Raw genomic sequence first — 20,534 nt, 5'->3', positions numbered from 1 at the left:
TGCTCTTATGAAATAAATATATCTTTTACATATCATCTTGAAATAGAAATAGTTGTTTGTGTGCTCCTATTAATCAGTATTGCTTTTACAGATTCCTGAGCCGAATGTGCACCCACAACCTGCTCCACCAAGACCACCTAAAACTGTAAGTCATATATTGGAGCATTTAACTGTGTCAGCTTACCTAACATCCAATAGGAAAAAAATGGAAGACAATTGCCCAAAATAGGGTCTTACCCGGATAGAGGATAAGATAACGATAGGTGCAGGAATGTGCTCATAGGGTAGGGTAGGCAGGGTTGTGGGACCACAACACCAAGGACATATACAATGAGAAGAAAAACATGGAGGATGGAACATTTTCTGCACTGTCGAAGACACCACATAATGAAAAAGGAAATTTCAAAGTTCACAGACTTCTTCATCAGGACAAAACCAGGGATTTTGGAATCATTAAATGATATTGGTCCCAAATTCCAACTAGTTATCTGGTTTGCAATAATTGGAAGGTCCTCAATCCTCAGCAACCCTAGAAAAAAATATGATCTTCCCCCTGCTCACAATGCTTCCTGTCCTGTTTCTTCATTTGTAATATTGACTTGATAATCTCAGGGACCATTGTGTGTGTAATTTATATAATGTTTCCAGGTTACTATCGCTTTTTGTCTGCTGCGGTAACAATTATTATTTCTACAGGAAACATATGAAGTGAATTCACGGAGAAGCATGGCCAGTCCACCAACTCCAAATGTAAGACAGTAGATTGTAGTCTGAGATAGCTGCACAGAGTGTAACAGTTTCGATCTTCGCATTGCACATCTTATAAAGCATGTTGGGTCTTTGCCCAAAGTTTAAAGGTTTTAGACTACATGCCAATGGTTATTTTCAATTATAAAAGTTTCAGTCTGCAGAGAGAAGGGAGAGCAGACGATAACAGTCTAGTTCTTACTGCGATCAGGAGCAGTGTGCTGTCAGTTTTATGTGATCAGCTGCACAGCCAGCTATGTAAAGGAGTTGCACAGACTCTACTGTAGTAAAATAGGATTTTTTTTTCATGAAGACTAGCTGCCTATTTATACATTCTGGAAGCCAATGATTGTTAAAAAAATATTAATAGAAAGGTGTCCATAGTCTTTAAATTAAGAGACACACAGTAAGCCATAGGGCATCAAAGTTTCAACTGCAACTGACCTAGTAACCTTGCCGTTCTCCCAGATCTAATGTACTATATAAGTGAAGCTTGCTCTAATTATACATGTGTAATGCCATTATTCATAAACTTGGGACTTCTTCACACATATAAAATACCATGAACAACAAAAGACAGGAATGGAGCTTTACAAAATGCAAATAGAAAAGGAATTTTATTATTAGTATAAATACATTAAAAAGATACATGTAGGATCCATAAGAGGGAATATGAATAATGATGTGTGCAAAAAGAGCAGAAACCCCCCAACAACAGGCCTCAGGTAGGCATCATTAAAGTGCAAAACATGATGTACAGCAAGTAATATACACTAAGCACGCCCAACCACTCAAGACATGAACAGGGGAGCAAAAACTATTGCTACAGTACCCCATAATCTATACAAAATCTGAAAGCAATAATGGGCAAAAGGCAATGCAAGTGGATACACACAAAGCTGAATAGTAAAACATCAAAAAAAGTAGTCAAGGCACTAACCCAAGGGCTGAAAACTCCCCGAATGGGGAAGGGAAGAGTCGCATTGTCCACGCGAAACGCGCGTTGGGTAGGTGTTTTTTGCATCTTTTGTACTCTTCCCTTCCCCATTCGGGGAGTTTTCAGCCCTTGGGTTAGTGCCTTGACTACTTTTTTTGATGTTTTACTATTCAGCTTTGTGTGTATCCACTTGCATTGCCTTTTGCCCATTATTGCTTTCAGATTTTGTATAGATTATGGGGTACTGTAGCAATAGTTTTTGCTCCCCTGTTCATGTCTTGAGTGGTTGGGCGTGCTTAGTGTATATTACTTGCTGTGCATCATGTTTTGCACTTTAATGATGCCTACCTGAGGCCTGTTGTTGGGGGGTTTCTGCTCTTTTTGCACACATCATTATTCATATTCCCTCTTATGGATCCTACATGTATCTTTTTAATGTATTTATACTAATAATAAAATTCCTTTTCTATTTGCATTTTGTAAAGCTCCATTCCTGTCTTTTGTTGTTCATGTGTTCTGGAGCTATGTTGCTGGTTTGACACGTGTGTGCTTGTGGATTTCCATGGGCACTGACTTGTCTCCAGCAATAATGTTTTTGGGTTTGATTTTGCATATAAAATACCATTCCTGCATTATTTTTTTAGCATAGAAAGCTCCATCTGTTGTGTTTTTGTTAAAATCAATGGAAATGTTAATAAAACCACATTTAAAACTGTAACGTTTTGATGAGGCTGTCCACTGGATCTGATGTAATAAGCCTGGGCCTATTTGTTCTCTTTTGGCTCAGTCCAACCCTGTGACATAGGAGCATGTCAAAAAGGTGACATAAGACCTATATGACCTATATGACCTTATTCATAACGTTCACCTTACTTCACAGTTTATATCACACTTATACTGTATATACTTATCAACTATTCTTCTTATAGACAACTTTTCCAGGAAGAACTTATGTCAATATTCCTCCGACAACCTCAGATCCTGGCACAAACCCTGCAAATACCGTAAGTGTTTATATGTTTTACAGCTCTTTCACAAAAATGTCGATACTGTTAACAGAGTTGCAGTTTATAAGGCCCATGGCTGTACGGGCCCCTCTGGCATTTGCCAGAATTGCCAGATGGCCAGTCCAGCCCTGATTGGAAACACCCCCACAAGACCCAATGGGGAGGTTCTGACCCAGCAAATGGGGCATCAAAATCTGGCTCCTTACACTTGCCCGTTTTTCCTGCTTCCAACATATCAACTTCAAGAACTGAGTGTTCACTTGCTGCCTGATAACCCTGACAGATGTCCTTCTCACGAGATAATCAGTTGTTCACTTTATTTGCCACTTGATTTACCGTTACACTTGAATGTTTTATATATAATATGTATATGTGTATATCGTTAACCATTAATATTTTAATAATATTTTTGCAGAATCCTAACGCTTCTGAGCCAATGGAAAACTATTATGACCGTTTTATAAGTAGTCATTTGCTTGCAAACAACGTAAGTGCTAAATAGTAGACTGGTTCAGTTCTGGGTTGGGATGATGTGGGTGCAGAGCACACTATCCTTCACAAGAAGTATCTCAGGATCAATAATGTAATGTATGTATACATTGGCCCTACAAGCAGAATAGTGAGTGCAGCTCTGGAGTATAATGCAGGATGTAACTCAGGATCAGTAATGTATGTACACTGTGACTGCACCAGTAGAATAGTGAGTGCAGCTCTGGAGTATAATACAGGATGTAACTCAGGATCAGTAATGTAATGTAATGTACACAGTGACTGCACCAGCAGAATAGTGAGTGCAGCTCTGGAGTATAATGCAGGCGGTAACTCAGGATCAGTACAGGATCAGTAAAGTAATGTATGTACACAGTGACTGCACCAGCAGAATAGTGAGTGCAGCTCTGGAGTATAATACAGGAGGTAACTCAGGATCAGCACAGGATCAGTAATGTAATGTATGTACACAGTGACTGCACCAGCAGAATAGTGAGTGCAGCTCTGGAGTATAATACAGGATGTAACTCAGGATCAGTAATGTAATGTATGTACACAGTGACTGCACCAGCAGAATAGTGAGTGCAGCTCTGGAGTATAATACAGGATGTAACTCAGGATCAGTAATGTAATGTATGTACACAGTGACTGCACCAGCAGAATAGTGAGTGCAGCTCTGGAGTATAATACAGGATGTGACTCAGGATCAGTAATGTAATGTATGTACACAGTGACTGCACCAGCAGAATAGTGAGTGCCGCTCTGGAGTATAATGCAGGAGGTAACTCAGGATCAGTACATGGTAAGTAATGTAATGTATGTACACAGTGACTGCACCGGCAGAATAGTGAGTGCAGCTCTGCAGTATAATGCAGGATGTAACTCAGGATCAGTAATGTAATGTATGTACACAGTGACTGCACCAGTAGAACAGTGAGTGCAGCTCTGGAGTATAATACAGGATATAACTCGAAATCAGTACAATATTTCAGATTTATTGTCGCAGAAGTAAAAATGTGACCCAGAATATTATGTTTAAAAGTGAAGGTACGTTTTAAAGGGGTTATTACATTTGCAGAGGGGGAAGAATTTTGAAATATAATAAAGAAAGAACTATTGCTTACTTGTTGAAATCACCAAAATTAATATTTTTTGCAGATGCCTGGTAATGTACAAGCAGAACCAACAAATGAAAATGCTCCTGTCCAACCACCCGAGCTGCGGACAATCCCTATTCTAATCGGTGAAGATTCGGTAAGTAGCAACTGAATACAAAATAAATAAAAAATAAGAGATTAGAGTGCGGTCACCATAGTCTGACTATTACGGATTTCTTTCTGCTAACAATTAATATTTTACAGATCCCCTCTAATACGAAGGAATTGTATCTGCTTGCCGTGGTCCGGTCCCCTGTAAGTATTATATGACAGGGTGTCTGGGCTGCATTACGGGGTTGGAACGTGGCGGAGAAAATTAATATCATTGGGAAATAAGGGTAACTACACTTTGCTATGTTTTTCTTCTCATCACACCATTGTTATATTACAGGAGGAGATATATAATATGTACAGTGACCAAAATCCCCCGCCTATACCACCAAGAATTCCTAATTCCTCCTCTACAGATGATGTAAGTCCTCACATATTGTGGCAACAACAAAAAAATAGTCTACAGCCCCCTGCAGCATTTTTCCTGCCATAAAAATGGCTGAAAAATGTTAGAAAAACACTAGGCCTCATTTATCAAAACTGTCTGAAAAACAAATGTCTGTGTTTCCCATGGCAACCAATCAGAACTCAGCTTTCATTGTTTAAACAGCTCTGCTGAGATGAAAGCTGTGCTGTGATTGGTTGTTATGGAGAAGAAAACAAAATGACAGTCTTGTGTTTTAAATCAATGTAAGGGAATGATCGCACGGATTGTATACATTGCAGACATGGCAGATTTTTTATCTAGATTTTCTGGTCTAACTATGGAATTTTTTTTTAGGTTAAATCATCAACCTATGGTTCATCTGGTGAGTTTTACTATAACCCAATTGAGACCATTTAACGTAAATATATGTCACATGGACTGAGGGGATGTATGTGGCTAGATAGCAAGTGTGGCCGCCATCGCTACCCCCCCCCACCACAATGTGTATGCAGGATGCTAATGGGTCGCCATGGCAGCTGGGACCCTCTTGAAGACCCCTGTCTTTGCAAGTTTGGTCCTCTGATGAAACAAGTCCACAAAACAGTACAATCTCCTTTGCAGCACAGTAGTACACAGTCTATCCAGTAGCACAGAACGGCACACTTTTAATGCATACACAACCACAGGTTTTTCCTTCACAAGGACTCAATAGTACACAGCATTCTATATCCTGCATGGAGATGGAGGGGGGAGGGTTTGATGAGGGAGATAATTCCTATGACAGGATTCCTTCCAGTCCTTATCTTTCTGCCCGATAATACTCAGCACTGTTAGCTCAGGGAGTCTATCTGACCTGTGTTTAGCTTCCCTCCTGACCTGAATTCTGTTCCCTTGCCTTCTGTGAGATGCAGATCATACACCACCTTTCTCTTTGGCTCTAGCCAGACAGTAAACAACTTCCCCACAATCCCCATGGGGCTCTGCTAAAACACTCCCTGTCTCCTGTGACTGTTTAACCCATCTAATTGCTGGATGCTTCTGAAGCACAACACTTCCTGTCTCCTGTGCTTGTGTTACTTCTAATAGTTGCTGGATGCTTCTGGAGCACAGCACTACTTCTGCATGTCATACTCTTCCCTCCTTTTTGAATGTCATCCTCGACATTCGTATTAATTGGTCAATCTGACCAATTCTGAGACAGTGGTGAAAGTTGATTAACTTCATATACAGATTGGCATTGTCAAATTGGTATAACGTTCATAAACATTGATAACAACCTATTCTTACGACCTTTTACTTGTAGGACGCCTGTAAGAAATAAACAATTAACACAATTAAAACAATCAGCATCTCTTCAGCTGGAGCTTTTCGTATGTCTTCAACCAGCTCTCTCTCACTAGGCTTTAACAGTTCTTTGTTTCTACAAAGTGTTTTAAGGAAAATCAAAGCATTAAAACAAGTCTTTCCAGTAGGCAACATCTTCCATACTGCCTCTCAGTGGTGAATAGCACTCCAGTGGGATTACCTGGTCCATTGGCAGAGATGCCTGTTTCCAGTCGACAGTCCTTGGCACTTGACTCGGTTCACCAAGTGTCTCATACGTCAGCATCACGGGCCTCCTCACTTCTCGAGTTGACATCCTCCTGGTGAGTTATTCCTCAGATACCATGGGTTCTTCGGTCACAGGAGTTTCTTCCGCCGCACTCATTTCCGTGCTTCTTGAGATTCTGCTTTGAGCTGCCTCTGTAAGTTCCTGAATCGCCTGTTTCTTCACGGTCTAGTAATTCCGCTCCTCCTGAGTGTCGTTCGGTCTCTTCAGGGACCGGTGTTCGATTGTCAGATCTGAATTGGACTTCATCTGTACTTCTTGGTACAAACTCTGGAGCCTCAGGACTTAGTTCACTCTCCTGAGGAAGGTACATCCATCTCCTTGCCGGTCTGAGAAATACAACGGTGGGTTCTTCTTCATCGGAACTTTCGAGGTCACTATCCACCTCCGGAGCTTCAGTCTTGTTCTGGTCCCTTAGTCGATCTCGGACAATGTCGGTCTACTTCTGGGAAGTCTTGTTGTCGTGGGAGATAATCACAGGGTAGTAGTAAATTCCAATGGACTATTCTGGTTTTCTTGTCTCCCGTTTCCAATTGGATTTCATACACTGGGCTGTCATCAGCTTTCCTCCTTACGACCACATACACTTTGTCTACCCAGTATGAATGAAGTTTTCCTGGACCGCCTTTCTCATGTACGTTCTTGACTAGCACCCAGCTTTCCAGTGCCAATACTGCTCTATAACATTTTTGATCATAGTACTCCTTACTCTTGCTCTGTCCTTGCGTAACCACTTTGGACGCTATGTTGTATGCTCTGACATCCATTCCTTCCATTTCCGAACATACTCCGGATAAGTTCTGTAAGTCTCTGACACCGGAATATCGAACATGATGTCGACTGGCAGTGTTGGCGATCATCCATACAATAGGAAGAAGGGTGAGTAACCCGTTGCATCGCTATGTACAGTTATAGGCATGTACCACTTTTGACAGAGAATTCTTCCAGTCTTTCTTCTCATCAGCTGTTAAAGTGCGCAACATCGACAATAATGTCTGGTTAAAACGTTCCACTTGTCTATTACCCTCTGGGTGAAAGGGCGTTGTGTGGGACCTCTGAATTCTACAGTACTTTCCTAGCTTGGCAAAGAGCTGGTCTCAAATTCTCTTCCTTGGTCGTGGTGTAACCTCGTAGGGAACCCAAACCTCAAAGCAAAATCACTGAAGATCTTCTCTGCCGCTGTTCTACCCAATTTATTGGTGGTGGCATATGCTTGAGCAAATCAAGTAAAATCACCACCAAGATGTATTCATAGCCACCCTTGCACTTCTCGAGATGTAGAAAGTCTATTGAGACCATCTCGAACGGATACGTAATTTGGATATTGCCCATAGGTGCCTGGGTTGATGTGTTGGGACGTTTATCTTTCAGATACCCACACTCCCTGGTCACGTACCTCTCAATATCTCTCTGCATGTACGACCAGAAGAACCGTTCACAGATCAAGTTTGTTGTCCTTTCCACTCCCAGGTGTCCCATGTTTTCATGAAGTTCTTTGAAGACCAACCTACGGAATACTGTACTGCTGGTTTTGTCCTCCTATACGATACAGGATACCGTCTTCACTGAGGTAGAGCTTCGTCCATTCTTTAACTGAAACAGATACTGCTGGTGACTCATTATCTCTCCCCCGTTTAATTGGGAACCGAATTTGGTCCACATAAAGTAGTATTCTACCAATTATCTGATCTTCCCATTATGCTCTATGGATTTTTCCTTTTAGTAGTTGTTGAATAGACAGGGGATGATCTTGTTCTCTCACTTTTATGGTGGTTTCCACCGTCAACCGACACCACAATGGTGTGTCTTCCTCTAGATAAGCTTGTACTGCTTGGGTAGTGCTCTCCATTGCTTCCAGACTGATTTCCTCCGAGCATTCTTGCATGAACTCCTCAGGCTCTAGTGGCATTCTCGACAATCCATGAGCATCTGCATTGCATTTTCCTGGCCTGTACTTGATGCTGAAATTGAAGTCAGCTAGTTCAGCGACCCATCTCTGACCCGTTGCATTCAGTTTGGCTGTAGTGAGGAAATAGGTCAAAGGGTTGTTGTCAGTGAATACCTCAAATTCTTTGCTGTAATAGAGATAATCTATAAACTGTTCACAGATAGCCCATTTCAATGCCAGGAACTCCAATTTGGGACAAAACGGCATTGTTTCTTTAAAAGCCCGGTCCTACCCGCGTTCTTCTTTTTCTCCGTGGGTGTTGTTGACTCTATCTTTCCCCCCTAAGAGGAGGTATAGTGGGGCGGCAATCCTGGAGAAGTTCTGAACATAAGTACGGTAGTAGGAGAGGAATCCTAATATCTGCCTCAACTCCCCGACGGTAGAGGGCCGCTTGTCTTTTAAGGCCAGTACCGGAGCGATTTCTGCTGGGTCCATAGTATATCCTTCTCTGGACACAATTTTCCCTAGAAATCGGACTTGCCTTTTGAACAGTTCACACTTCTTTGGGGTCAACTTAACTCCGTGTTGTTGATACCGCTGTAATACGGTCCTCACGTGTTCAACATGCTTCCGGAAGGTTTTGCTGTACACCACATTGTCATCCAAGTACGGCTGGCAGATATCGTCCCTCAATCCTTCTAAACATGTCTCCATGCTTCTCTAGAATTCTGCTGGAGCTGAACTGAGCCCAAACAGTATGCAGATCCACTCATATAACCCCCACGATGTGATAAATGCTGTCAAAGGTCTACTGGACTCTTCAACAAACCCTTGATGGTATGATTTACGCATTGGGTATGGCAAGCGATGTGGCAATTGCATCCACCACCAGTGTTCCTGACTTGTGTTTTGTGATGACCTCACTGATTACATTATAACCCAGGATAGGATCCTCTGCCATGTTCTGATCACTGGTAACGAGAAAAAGTACCAAAAGCTCAATGGTGTTGCTGTTCTTCGTGGCCCTCAGTTGGAAAATCACTTCCACCCAGCCAATGAAAGGGATTTCGGTCTGGTTGACAGCTTTGCCGTGGAGTTCCACTGGTCCTAAGAGTTCTTTTAGCGACTGAAGGCAGGTATGTGGCAGGTAGCGCTTTCTCCATTCTTCATTTAAAAGGCTCGCTTGGGCTCCTGTGTCCCACAGTGCTTTTACCAGGAGAACATCTAGCTGGCACTGTATAAAGCACCTTTCACCGATTAGGCTGATGAGGCTGTAAAAAAATACTTCTTTCTGTATAATTTTCCTATCGATGTTATCAATTAATGACTATCACGATATTCTTATAAAAAAATCTATTGATTTATTCTTGGATTGTCCATTAAAAAGAATGATTGCAGAAGATAAATAAAATAGTTAATAGTTACAGAGTGATTGTCCATTTGTCCATAATTAGCTTAATAATTGAGATTCACCCATCTTTCCCTGGGATCCTGGATGGTAGATTGCGTCTATCTGTGTCCAGCACGTGTCCGGGTAAAGAACATGTTTCCTTGGCCTACATCAGCAGCTGTTTTACACACAGATCCTCGTCCTGTGTCCTGTGGAATGGCAAGCGCCCCCCCTGTCTCTAACATGGGCTTTTATAGGCCCCCCCACAGCACCTGTTCTTCTGTATATGGTAGTGAACTAAAAATACACACACAAATAGCGCATGTCATCTAGAAACCCTAGCACGATGGCTGATGCAATCTTATGCAATGTATAGTACAGAATTCAGAATTAAGAATAAAATGAATATCCGTAATTAATATTTAACAGAGGCTATCTTTACTGACCGAGGAATCCGCCTCCCAGGAGTACATTGTTTGACCTCCGCACTGGGCATTAAGTAACTTATGCCCATGTCTCCCTTGCAGCTGTTGTAGATTGGAACACACTTGGGGATAGTACTAACGCAGCCGTTTTACCTCATGCGCCTTTCTGAGGTTTGGTGAGGTTTGGATTTGCTTCTGGGGCCTTCTCCGTGTCGCGATTACCAGTCGCCCCGCACTGGCAAACTCCTGTCTTTTAACCCACACGACTGTGACCATTGGCATTCCTTGGCATAATGTCCTTACTCACCACATCTTAGACAGTGGACACACACTGTATTCTGATTTGATGAACCACACCACCTTTCTCTTCAGCTCTAGCCAGACAGTAAACAACATCCCCACAATCCCAGTGGGGATCTGTTAAAACACTCCCTGTCTCCTGTGACTATGTTAACCCCTCTAGTTGCTGGATGCTTCTGGAGCACAACACTACTTCTGCATATCACATATTTCTAGGCATATTACTATCACATATCAAAAGGTAATTTTGACAGGAGCACTTTAAAAATGAAGCATGGTACGCTGAGGCCTCACATTAGATTTAAAGAGTTGTACTGAGTTTGGAAGTTTCTGACTATGCATAGGATAAGGGATAACTTTCCGATCACTGGAGGTCCGACCAATGGAACCCCCTCCGAATCAGAGAACTGGGCTTTTGAAGAGCCCCATCTGATTGTAGCGGAGGTCGAGCTTGCACACCTCTGCTGGATTAATTCTTTGACACTGTGGGAGAGTGTTGAGGGGTCGTCCATTGAAATCAAGTTATACCCCAATTCATAGGATAGGTTATATCTTATTTACCAGCAAGTGTCTGGCTGTTGGGATTCACACCAATCTGCAGAACTAGGAATTTTTTATCTCCTATAGGGCACTTTTATCCAAAATGGAGCAGCAGGTTGAATGCCCGGCCACCGCTCCATTCAGTCTCTATGAGACTGATGGAAAAAGAATATAGCACTTGACCGCCCCATAGGGAATGAATGGAGCAGCAATCAATCACGTGTGCGCTGTGGGTTTCATTCCTACATGGATGAAAGTTAATAGTTCTGTTGATCGGTGCTGTTCCCAGTGGTCGGACCCCCACCGATCAACAAGTTATAACTTATCACCTATCCTATGGAGTGATAACTTATTTTCACCAGACAACCCATTAAATGGAGTGGAGGAGTGCATGCTTGGCCTACACTCAGATGGGATTCTTCAGAGCCCCGTCTGAGTGTAGAGGAGGTAATGCATGCAATCCTCCACTCCATTAATTCTCTACTCGGCTTTCTCCTGCAGTCTCATAGGGAATGAATGTAGTGGAGATGCTTAAGGTTGACCTCCACTACATTCAGACAGGCCTGTTCTGGGGATAGGCAGGGGGTCCTAGTGGTCGAACCCAGAGTGATCTGGAATGTGTCCCCTATCCTATGGATTGAAGATAACTTCTTAACTTGATACAACCTTGAAGTCTCTTGAAGGCTTGTTCTTTGGTCTTCGTCCTTGGAGGATCTGAACTTACCCTTCATTATATAATGTATAAAATGACTACTTGTCCTGGTCTTTTTCAGGTTCTGATTATCAACGTTGGATACAGCACTTAGTTAAAGTCGTGCCAATAACAAAACCTTTATTTGAAGACAAAATAACCAACAAAAGTGAAGGAGATGCCAGCAACACTGAAGCAGGGCCTATACTTAGACATGCACATTTTTTTAATCTGTAACAGGACAATAATGCTATATAGTTTCATATTTTACTATACTGCTCTATTTTGGTATGACTGTCAATATAATTAATGTATTAATATATAATATGGTCTACAAGTTGGTATCTTGATGATACCAACTTGAATTGAAGTTGGATTGTTGACACCAAAAATTGAGCTTGCATGAAAGTTGCGTAACGTGAAGCTCGTAGGTCACATTGCAAAATCTCTACCGGGAACCCAACTATCACAGGTCTTTAATAATATTGTTTTTCTCATATGGGTTAAAGGCACTTATTTGGCCCCCTTACACTTCAGCGTCCGATTGCCTTTCAACTTCTGCACACACTATAATTGCTCCCTTTCATGACCTGACTATATTTTTCCTTCCCGTGTTCCAAGAACCATAACTTTTGTTTTGTGTGTAATTTGCTTTGAGTCTGTACCTTTTTTTATTTTATTCGTTGATGGAGCTGTGTTTTTTTGCATGCCGAGCTGAAATACTCATTGATAACGTTATGGACTAAATGCGACACTTTGATTTATTTTTATTACAATTTTTGGGGGTACGGGAGAGATTGGTGGAATGATCTAAAAACTGCAATTTTGACGTTTTACTTTTATTTCAGTGTTTTGGGTTAAAGATTTTTTTATTTTGATAAATTGGAATTTTATGGACATGACAATAACAAATATTTTTATATATTTTTTTTTTAATTTATTTTTAATTGGGATAAAAAAATATTTATAATAAATATTTTTAAAGCATTTTTTCAATTAACTTTTTACTGTTATTCTTTAATCTACCTTGAATATTTGAATCTCTTTTAAAGAGATTTGTTAGGCCCCCGGGTACAGTGTCTCATCCACTCCCCATCATCTCATGCAATCATTCCGTTAAATGCTGCTTTCATTGAAATTAAATGGTTAATCTAGCTCCGGTCGCTGCTGTTAACAACAAGTGCCGGCTGCATAACACATCTGGCACCCACCGAAAATGAAGCAAGCTCAGCTCCTGAGTCTGTTCCATACACCTACAACCGACATATCATAAGTATGTGTTAGTGTTTTCCATTATTGCGGTATGTAAAAATCGCTTTTGCTAGGAGTGTAATTAATTTTATATTAAAATATATTACAACGGAAGGGTTCATAGGGGCCCACCGGGGGATTCATCTGTTCACCGATGGGCCAGTCCAACCCTGCTTGGAAGTAATTTTGAGTAATCACAGTTGCTGTTGATGAGCAGTAGATGCATAAGTCAGTCACCCATCTGGAAGCAGAGAAAGCTGCAAAATTATGTATTTGGAACAAAAAATATGAGGATATTAATTTCCTCGAAATCTTTCATGTTTAGCTAGCAGATAACCAATAATAGTAGGGGTTTAACTTTGGGAGGAGGCTTCTTCTTCAGACAGTTGTCTTATAGCCAGAGGTAAGACTGAGAAGAGGGAAGGTGGAAGATTGCTGAGAGGAGGCTTCTTCAGCCAGTTGTCTTTTAGCCAAAGGCAAGAGTGAGAAGAGGGAAGGTGGAAGATTGCTGAGAGGAGGCTTCTTCTTCAGCCAGTTGTATTATAGCCAGAGGCAAGACTGAGAAGAGGGAAGGTGGAAGATTGCTGAGAGGAGGCTTCTTCTTCAGCCAGTGTCTTATAGCCAGAGGCAAGACTGAGAAGAGGAAGGTGGAAGATTTCTGAGAGGAGGCTTGGCTTCTTCTTCAGCAAGTTGTCTTATAGCCAGAGGCAAGACTGAGAAGAGGGAAGGTGGAAGATTGCTGAGAGGAGGCTTCTTCTTCAGCCAGTTGTCTTATAGCCAGAGGCAAGACTGAGAAGAGGGAAGGTGGAAGATTGCTGATAGGAGGCTTCTTCTTCTGACAGTTGTCTTATAGCCAGAGGTAAGACTGAGAAGAGGGAAGGTGGACGATTGCTGAGAGGAGGCTTCTTCTTCAGCCAGTTGTCTTATAGCCAGAGGCAAGACTGAGAAGAGGGAAGGTGGAAGATTGCTGATAGGAGGCTTCTTCTTCTGACAGTTGTCTTATAGCCAGAGGTAAGACTGAGAAGAGGGAAGGTGGACGATTGCTGAGAGGAGGCTTCTTCTTCAGCCAGTTGTCTTATAGCCAGAGGCAAGACTGAGAAGAGGGAAGGTGGAAGATTGCTGAGAGGAGGCTTCTTCTTCTGCCAGTTGTCTTATAGCCAGAGGCAAGACTGAGAAGAGGGAAGGTGGAAGATTGCTGAGAGGAGGCTTCTTCTTCTGCCAGTTGTCTTATAGCCAGAGGCAAGACTGAGAAGAGGGAAGGTGGAAGATTGCTGAGGGTAGGCTTCTTCTTCAGCCTGTTGTCTTATAGCCAGAGGCAAGACTGAGAAGAGGGAAGGTGGAAAATTGCTGAGAGGAGGCTTCTTCTTCAGCCAGTTGTCTTATAGCCAGAGGCAAGACTGAGAAGAGGGAAGATTGCTGATCTCATATATCTCAGTTTTAAATGTTACATAAAAAAGAATAAAATCCAAGGGAAACAAAAGATTAATGGAAGAATTGGAGGAAATAGTTCATTTAATTGTTCATTTATAATGTTAAAAAAATAGTAAAAATAGTTTGTTTTTATTTGATTCATTTATAAGTAAAGAGCGGCGGGTCACAGATGGGGATGGTGTAGCCCAGATCCTTACATACTATACAAAAACATAGGGAGTACAATCATATTTTGTAGTGAGAAATGTGCCAATTATTTGTATACAGGAAGTCTCTTCTCTGGAATTTTCAAAAGTTTCCATAGGAGTAGAATAAAGGCTCCTGCTGTCATGATCGGATCCCAATGTATTAGGAGGTAGTAGATCTCACAGTGATGTAGGCATAGCAGTGCCAGAGTCTATCCGCAGAACTGCTGCTTTCTGAATCACTTTTTGAACCTTCTTCCAGTAAGATGTTTTCTGCAGGACCATCGCTCTTCCCTCTTTTCAACATCCATATCCATAATTCCAGGCATGAGAGCATGGAGGAGGACAGGGACTCTGTACCATCGGGAAAAGAGGTTAAAGCTAGTTTCTTGTAAGTAAGAGGTGATGGAGGATTTATGCCTGCCTTACCATGTAAATAAGATTCCTTTTACTTGATATTAGTGTAGGCCGTTTCCTCTTGCAACATACATTTAGAATGTGGTTGGTCCCAGGAAACTGTCCATCCCAGGGCAGAGTATCTCAAATACAGTTCTAAGAACCTGGCAGTGTGATGTTCTGGGCAATGTTATGTTGGGAAATCTTGGGTCCTGGATGTGATGTGAATCGCCTACCTAAACATTGTATAGACCTTATATGTTGGTGGTTGACTAACTCATTCCAATAGCTAAGATAGCCCCTTTCTCCATCACCCGTGACAGAGAAAGGGGCTGGTGTACCAGATAGTCCCATTCATACACACATCATGCTTAGCCGTGGGATTCCATAATGACGATGCCCTCTTTCAGCAGGACAATTCCCCTGCCATACCGCAAATGTGTTGAAGATACATGACAAAGAATTCAAGGTGATAATTTGTCTCCAAATTCCCCAGATCTCAATCCAATCGATCATCTATAGGATATTCTGAAAAAACAATTCTTGGAAAGTCTTATTGCCAGATTCCACTGGAAGCCTTCAGAGGTCTTGTGGCCTCCATGCCTCATCTAGTCAAAGCTATTTTAGTGGCACAAGGAGGATCTAGACAAGATGATGCAGGTGGTTTGAATGTTATGGCATATCTTTTGCAAACTATAAGGGTATGTGCACACGATGCAGAAATGAAGCAGAAAATTTCTGCATCATTTCTGCATCTCCCTGGCAGAAAAAACGCATGCAGGTTGTGCATGCGTTTTTCCTGCGGAATAGATGCGGATTCACATGCGTTTCCACATGCGTTTCCGCATGTGGATTGACAAGCGCATTCCAGGCGATTTTAGCATCACTTGGAAAGTGCTTAACAACTAGGTCACACTATATAAATCCATGCAGCCGACATGGATTTATATAGTGTGACCCGAGAGAGTGTATATACTTACCTCCGATGGCCCGCGCTGTCCTGCTCAATCCATTCTCCCTCGCCGGCAACTTTGAATTGAAATGTAGCACCCCGAGGACTCGGCTGCTACAGGGGTATTGCACCTCGAACCAGAGGTGTGGTATTCCACTCCCGGGTAAGGATGGAGTGTGGAACAGAGCTCAGACAACTGCATGCACTACACTCACCCCATTTCCGGGGGACAGAACAACGGTACTCTCACTAGGAAGATGTGCAGGTACGACAGCGTCTGTCCCCGGCTGGAGTGGGGAGGGGGGAGGAATATCCCTGTAGTGTAGGAGCAGATAGGGGAGGTACTCTGGGTATAGCTAGGAGCCCATTGGGTGCTAGTCACCTGGGCTCACACATAGAGGGAGTATATAAGGTGGGCACCATCTGGAGACAGGCTCTGTTCTGTGGAGAGAGGAGTTCAGCCAGGGAGGGCTGACAGGGAGCTGTGGCTCCGGCTGGGCCCAGCTCCAGGGCCAGGCCTGAAGCAGAGAGAAGGAGGCAGAAAGGCCCAGAGACGCAAGGAGAGAGGGAACCCTGAGATCCCACAGGAGAACGAAAAGGGTGAAGGGTTGGCAGAGAAGGGTACCGGATCCCAAACTGGTAGAGGCTAATCATCCTCAGCCAGGAACCGGAGGTCGTGGTCAAGCTTTGGCACGACCCTCACCACATCCACCAGGAAGGCATACCACGCATAGGGCCAGGGAAGCCAGGAAAGGTTTCACCACCAAGAGGCCCGAGGGAGCCGGACATAGGTGGGTCCCTGGTGAGAACGGCCAGTAGGAAGGAAGAGAGGGGAGCTCTGGACCACGCTCTGGAACTACTTGGGAGTTGGCCGAGTCCCTGACCTGGTGGACGCAGCATGACTCGGGTGGTCCTTACTGTGCACAAGCGACCGGATAAAGAACAGTGAGTAAAGCTTTTGAAACTGCACTTCAAGCCTCCGTGTTTCGTGGTCACACCTGCACCTTCAGTACTGGGACACCCGCACCATCACTCCCCTCATCCAACTCACAATAGCTGCCCTGAGGCCATACCCCTCCCGTTGGGGGTTATACCATCCACGCTGCACAATCCTACCACCGGCCTCAGCGGTCTGCCCTGCAGCGGCAGCTCCATAGCTGCATTCAACGGGTGGCGTAGTCGAACAATACAGTATCATCTGCCAAACACTGCCTCCTAGTTTGACACCCTGGGCACGGACCGGGTCACCGCCACGAGGACTACTACTCCTATTCAGATCCGGCTCCGGGTATCCCCTGAACATGGCCCAGGGGGCGCGTCAGAAAGACCTGCCGACGTCAGCGTCACGTGACCCGTCACATGACTCTGACGTCAGCGCAGGTCCTACAACTCACTGCAAGTGCCGGGAACCAAGCAGGAGCGGAGCGCGGGCCGACAGAAGGTAAGAATACATTTATTTTTTATTTTATTCTTTTTTTACAGCTTTTTTAATGGTACCTGAGTGTGGATGAGACTCTCCTCTCCTCTACACCCGGATACCATCCGCACATTAGAACGCGCCAATTACGCAAGTACAGATGCAGTCTTGCGGAATTGGCGCGTTCTTATGCAAGTCAATGGCGGCGAAAACGCCGCGTTTCCGCAAAATTAATTGACATGCTGCGGATTTTTGAGCGCGGCGTTTACGCTGCGGAAAAATCCGCATCATGGGCACAGCACATGCGGATTTCAATTGGGGAACATTGCTGCCCTTCTACCATGCGTTTTTCATGCGTTTCCGCGGCGTTTACGCAACTGTAAAAACGCTGCGGAAACGCATTAAATACGCATCGTGTGAACTCAGCCTAACACTCTACAAGTGAGAAGATCATAAAATAATTGCCACTTATAAACTAAAAGAAATAAGCCACAAATTAGGAGCTATCCTGAAGACCTGCTTGGTCATTTGGACCCATGCCATAAGAACATGTATGTTTTTTTTGCGTCCAGTCTTCCTCTGTGGCGTCTCACCAATGGGACTCCATCCTGTACTCCCATATACTTTAATTTCTCCTCACTTCCAGATTATATATAAACCTATATAATGTTGTTCTATTTATGATTAAGTTATACAAGTAAATGAATGTATTTATATTCGTGGCCACATCAGTGTAGTCATGTATTGTACAACTGCAGCCACATAAATTATTAACCATTACAACTGTAATAAAGTGCATTAAATGCTCTAATAATGAACTATGCCTTTAAAAAAGTTAATGATATTTCATAATATACAGTACTGTGCAAAGTTTTAAGCAGGTGCGGAAAGTAAAAATGCTGCAGAGTAAGAATATCTTCATAACATGGAAGTATTAATAGTTTACTTTTATCAATTAACAAAATGCAAAGTGAATGTACAAAAGAGAAATCCAAATCAAATCAATATTTGGTGTGACTGCTCTTTGCCTTCAAAACAGCATGAATTATTCTAGCTACACTTACACAAAGTCAAGCTTTTTGTAGGATTATAGTCAAATCTATGAGTAACCAATTATACCAAACAGGTGGTAATGACTATCATTTTCATATGTGAGTTGACACAAAGTCATGAATTGAAACAGGAACTCTGCTACAAAGGTGAGGTTGTGGAAGACAGTTTCATGTCTCAGTTTATACACCATGGCAAGACTGAGCACAGCAATGTAACACAAGGTAGTTATACTGCATCAACAAGGTCTCTCTCAGGCAAAGATTTGAAAACAGGCAAGATGAGTTGCTCAAGCTCGTTTGAAAAAGCACCAAGAAATAGGTGACGTTGAGAACTGTAAATGCAGTGGTCAACCAAGAAAACTTAGTGCAGCAGATGAAAGACACATTGTGCTTACATCCCTTCAAAAGATATCCAGCAGTGTCAGCAGTGCAGATCTGGCAGCAACCTGTGGACCCAGCTACACCATCTGCTGTTCAGAGAAGTCTGGCCAGAAGTGGTCTTCATGGAAGAATTGAAGCCAAAAAGCCAGACCTTCCACATGGAAACAAGGCTCAGGTACTAAACTATGTATGAAAACATAGGAACTAGGGTGCAGAAATTGGCAGCAGGTGCTCTGGACTGATGAGTCAATATGTAAAATATCTGGCCGTAACAGAAGGCAGTTTCTTCATCGAAGGTCTGGAAAGCGGCACAATAATGAGTGTTTGTGGGCAGCAGTGAAGCATGGTGGAGGTTGGGCTGCATTTCAGAAAATGGAGTTTGGGATTTGCGCAAGTGTCCTCAATGCTGAGAAATACAGGCAGATACTTATCCATCATGTAACACCATCAGGGAGGCATTTAATTGGCTCCACATTTATTTTGGAGAAGAGCAATGACGCCAAACATACAGTAAATGTCACTAAGAACTATTTTTAGTATAAAGAAGAACAAGGAGTCATGGAGATATAAGTTGTGTACCGGGGTGTGTTCCTCAGGATATAGCAAAGTCATGGGCGAGAAAACGGATTCCTACACAGACGTAATTATTTTGCTAACTTATGTGGATAACTCAACCAGAAAATAGAAAACATTCTAAACATTATACAGACATTCAATCAGGAGGCTGAGACCCTTGTGTTGTACAGCGTGGCGCCAAAACAATCTGTACCTACTATACTTTCTATACCTACTATGCTTTCTATAAATCTACCTACTGGTGAGCCTGTCAAAACCAGCCACCTGTTACTTGTTTACACCCTGAGAACTGGGGCAATTGTATGAGTGTAACGTACGGGCTCGCCTGCGGTACAGCACAACAGTTTACAATCTTACAATCAATTACCTCTATCCCCCAACCAAATATCCCTCTCCCGTTCATATATGACTTCAATGAACTCAGAGGAATAGTCCGTCCTCAACTATACCGAAAAGACCCTAACAGTTAACCAACTGCTATGGCTATTTAGCCGGAAACGTAATATATCGAAGTTGAACAATTATCCTGTACTATAATGCTCTTCGGAAACTCTCTCCTGAAACAAAAAGAAGTTCAAGTTCTGTCTGCAGTCCGTTGCGTGCAGTGTTGGCTCCTACGCGTGGATTAGGATTCTTAATTATGAAACAAACAGGAAATGTGGCAGCAAATCCGAAAGTTCCGGATGCTGATTTTGGCAATGAACTTGGCCTGAAACAGTTAATATGGCTATCTATCTGACTACAAGCCTGATCTCAGTCTTGAGTATTTTGGCGCCAGAATGTAGTGAGGTGTGTGCACAGTTACCCACTGTGGCGGTACAGTGGGCCTTAATTTTCTTACTGACCTGGGTCTGCTCTGGACAAATAATCGGTGTATGTGGATGGATGCGGGGTCCCTCCAGCAGGTGAACGGTACCGTTAATGACTGACTTAATTCCTCAGTGTCGTCCAACACCTCTCACTCTAGGTCCTAGTCTTTTCCGTTCCTGGCAGAAATCTTCTCCCATCTGGACATGTTCTAGTCACGGACATGATCTGCTCCACTCTACTGGTCTCGGTGGGATGCTTCCACTAGAGAATGTTGTTAGATTCCCCTCCGGCACGTCCTCTCCCTGTTCTAAATTACTGTCCCTAAGATGGCCGCACTTGCTCTTCCTGTGTTTCACATCATCCTCCACCTCTAACATTCTATATGTATCTTACAGTCATTCAGTAATGCTTATGTGACGCCCAGC

At 42.9% G+C, this 20,534-nt stretch overlaps 1 protein-coding gene across 4 annotated transcripts in view; it reads left to right on the top strand.

Annotated features, from left to right (window-relative positions):
- The window catches only part of LOC141175855 (uncharacterized), a 60,647-nt gene extending 48,001 nt beyond the window's left edge, over nucleotides 1–12,646 (top strand). For all 4 annotated transcript variants that reach the window (XM_073659811.1, XM_073659808.1, XM_073659809.1 and 1 more), the window contains 9 exons: nucleotides 92–145; nucleotides 697–750; nucleotides 2,614–2,688; nucleotides 3,107–3,178; nucleotides 4,339–4,434; nucleotides 4,542–4,592; nucleotides 4,729–4,809; nucleotides 5,170–5,197; nucleotides 11,741–12,646. In XM_073659811.1, the coding sequence (XP_073515912.1) occupies nucleotides 92–145; nucleotides 697–750; nucleotides 2,614–2,688; nucleotides 3,107–3,178; nucleotides 4,339–4,434; nucleotides 4,542–4,592; nucleotides 4,729–4,809; nucleotides 5,170–5,197; nucleotides 11,741–11,895 (666 nt within the window). In that variant the 3' untranslated portion in view covers nucleotides 11,896–12,646. The remainder of the gene's footprint in view (nucleotides 1–91; nucleotides 146–696; nucleotides 751–2,613; nucleotides 2,689–3,106; nucleotides 3,179–4,338; nucleotides 4,435–4,541; nucleotides 4,593–4,728; nucleotides 4,810–5,169; nucleotides 5,198–11,740) is intronic.
- Nucleotides 12,647–20,534: the final 7,888 nt, after the last annotated feature.

The sequence above is a fragment of the Phyllobates terribilis genome, unplaced genomic scaffold (genome assembly GCF_046119375.1).
Source record: "Phyllobates terribilis strain yellow unplaced genomic scaffold, ASM4611937v1 Scaffold_14__1_contigs__length_39327217, whole genome shotgun sequence".
Taxonomy (NCBI): domain Eukaryota; kingdom Metazoa; phylum Chordata; class Amphibia; order Anura; family Dendrobatidae; genus Phyllobates; species Phyllobates terribilis.
The sequence above is the reverse complement of the archived record's forward strand: the minus strand, read 5'-3'. Positions and strand labels throughout refer to the sequence as shown.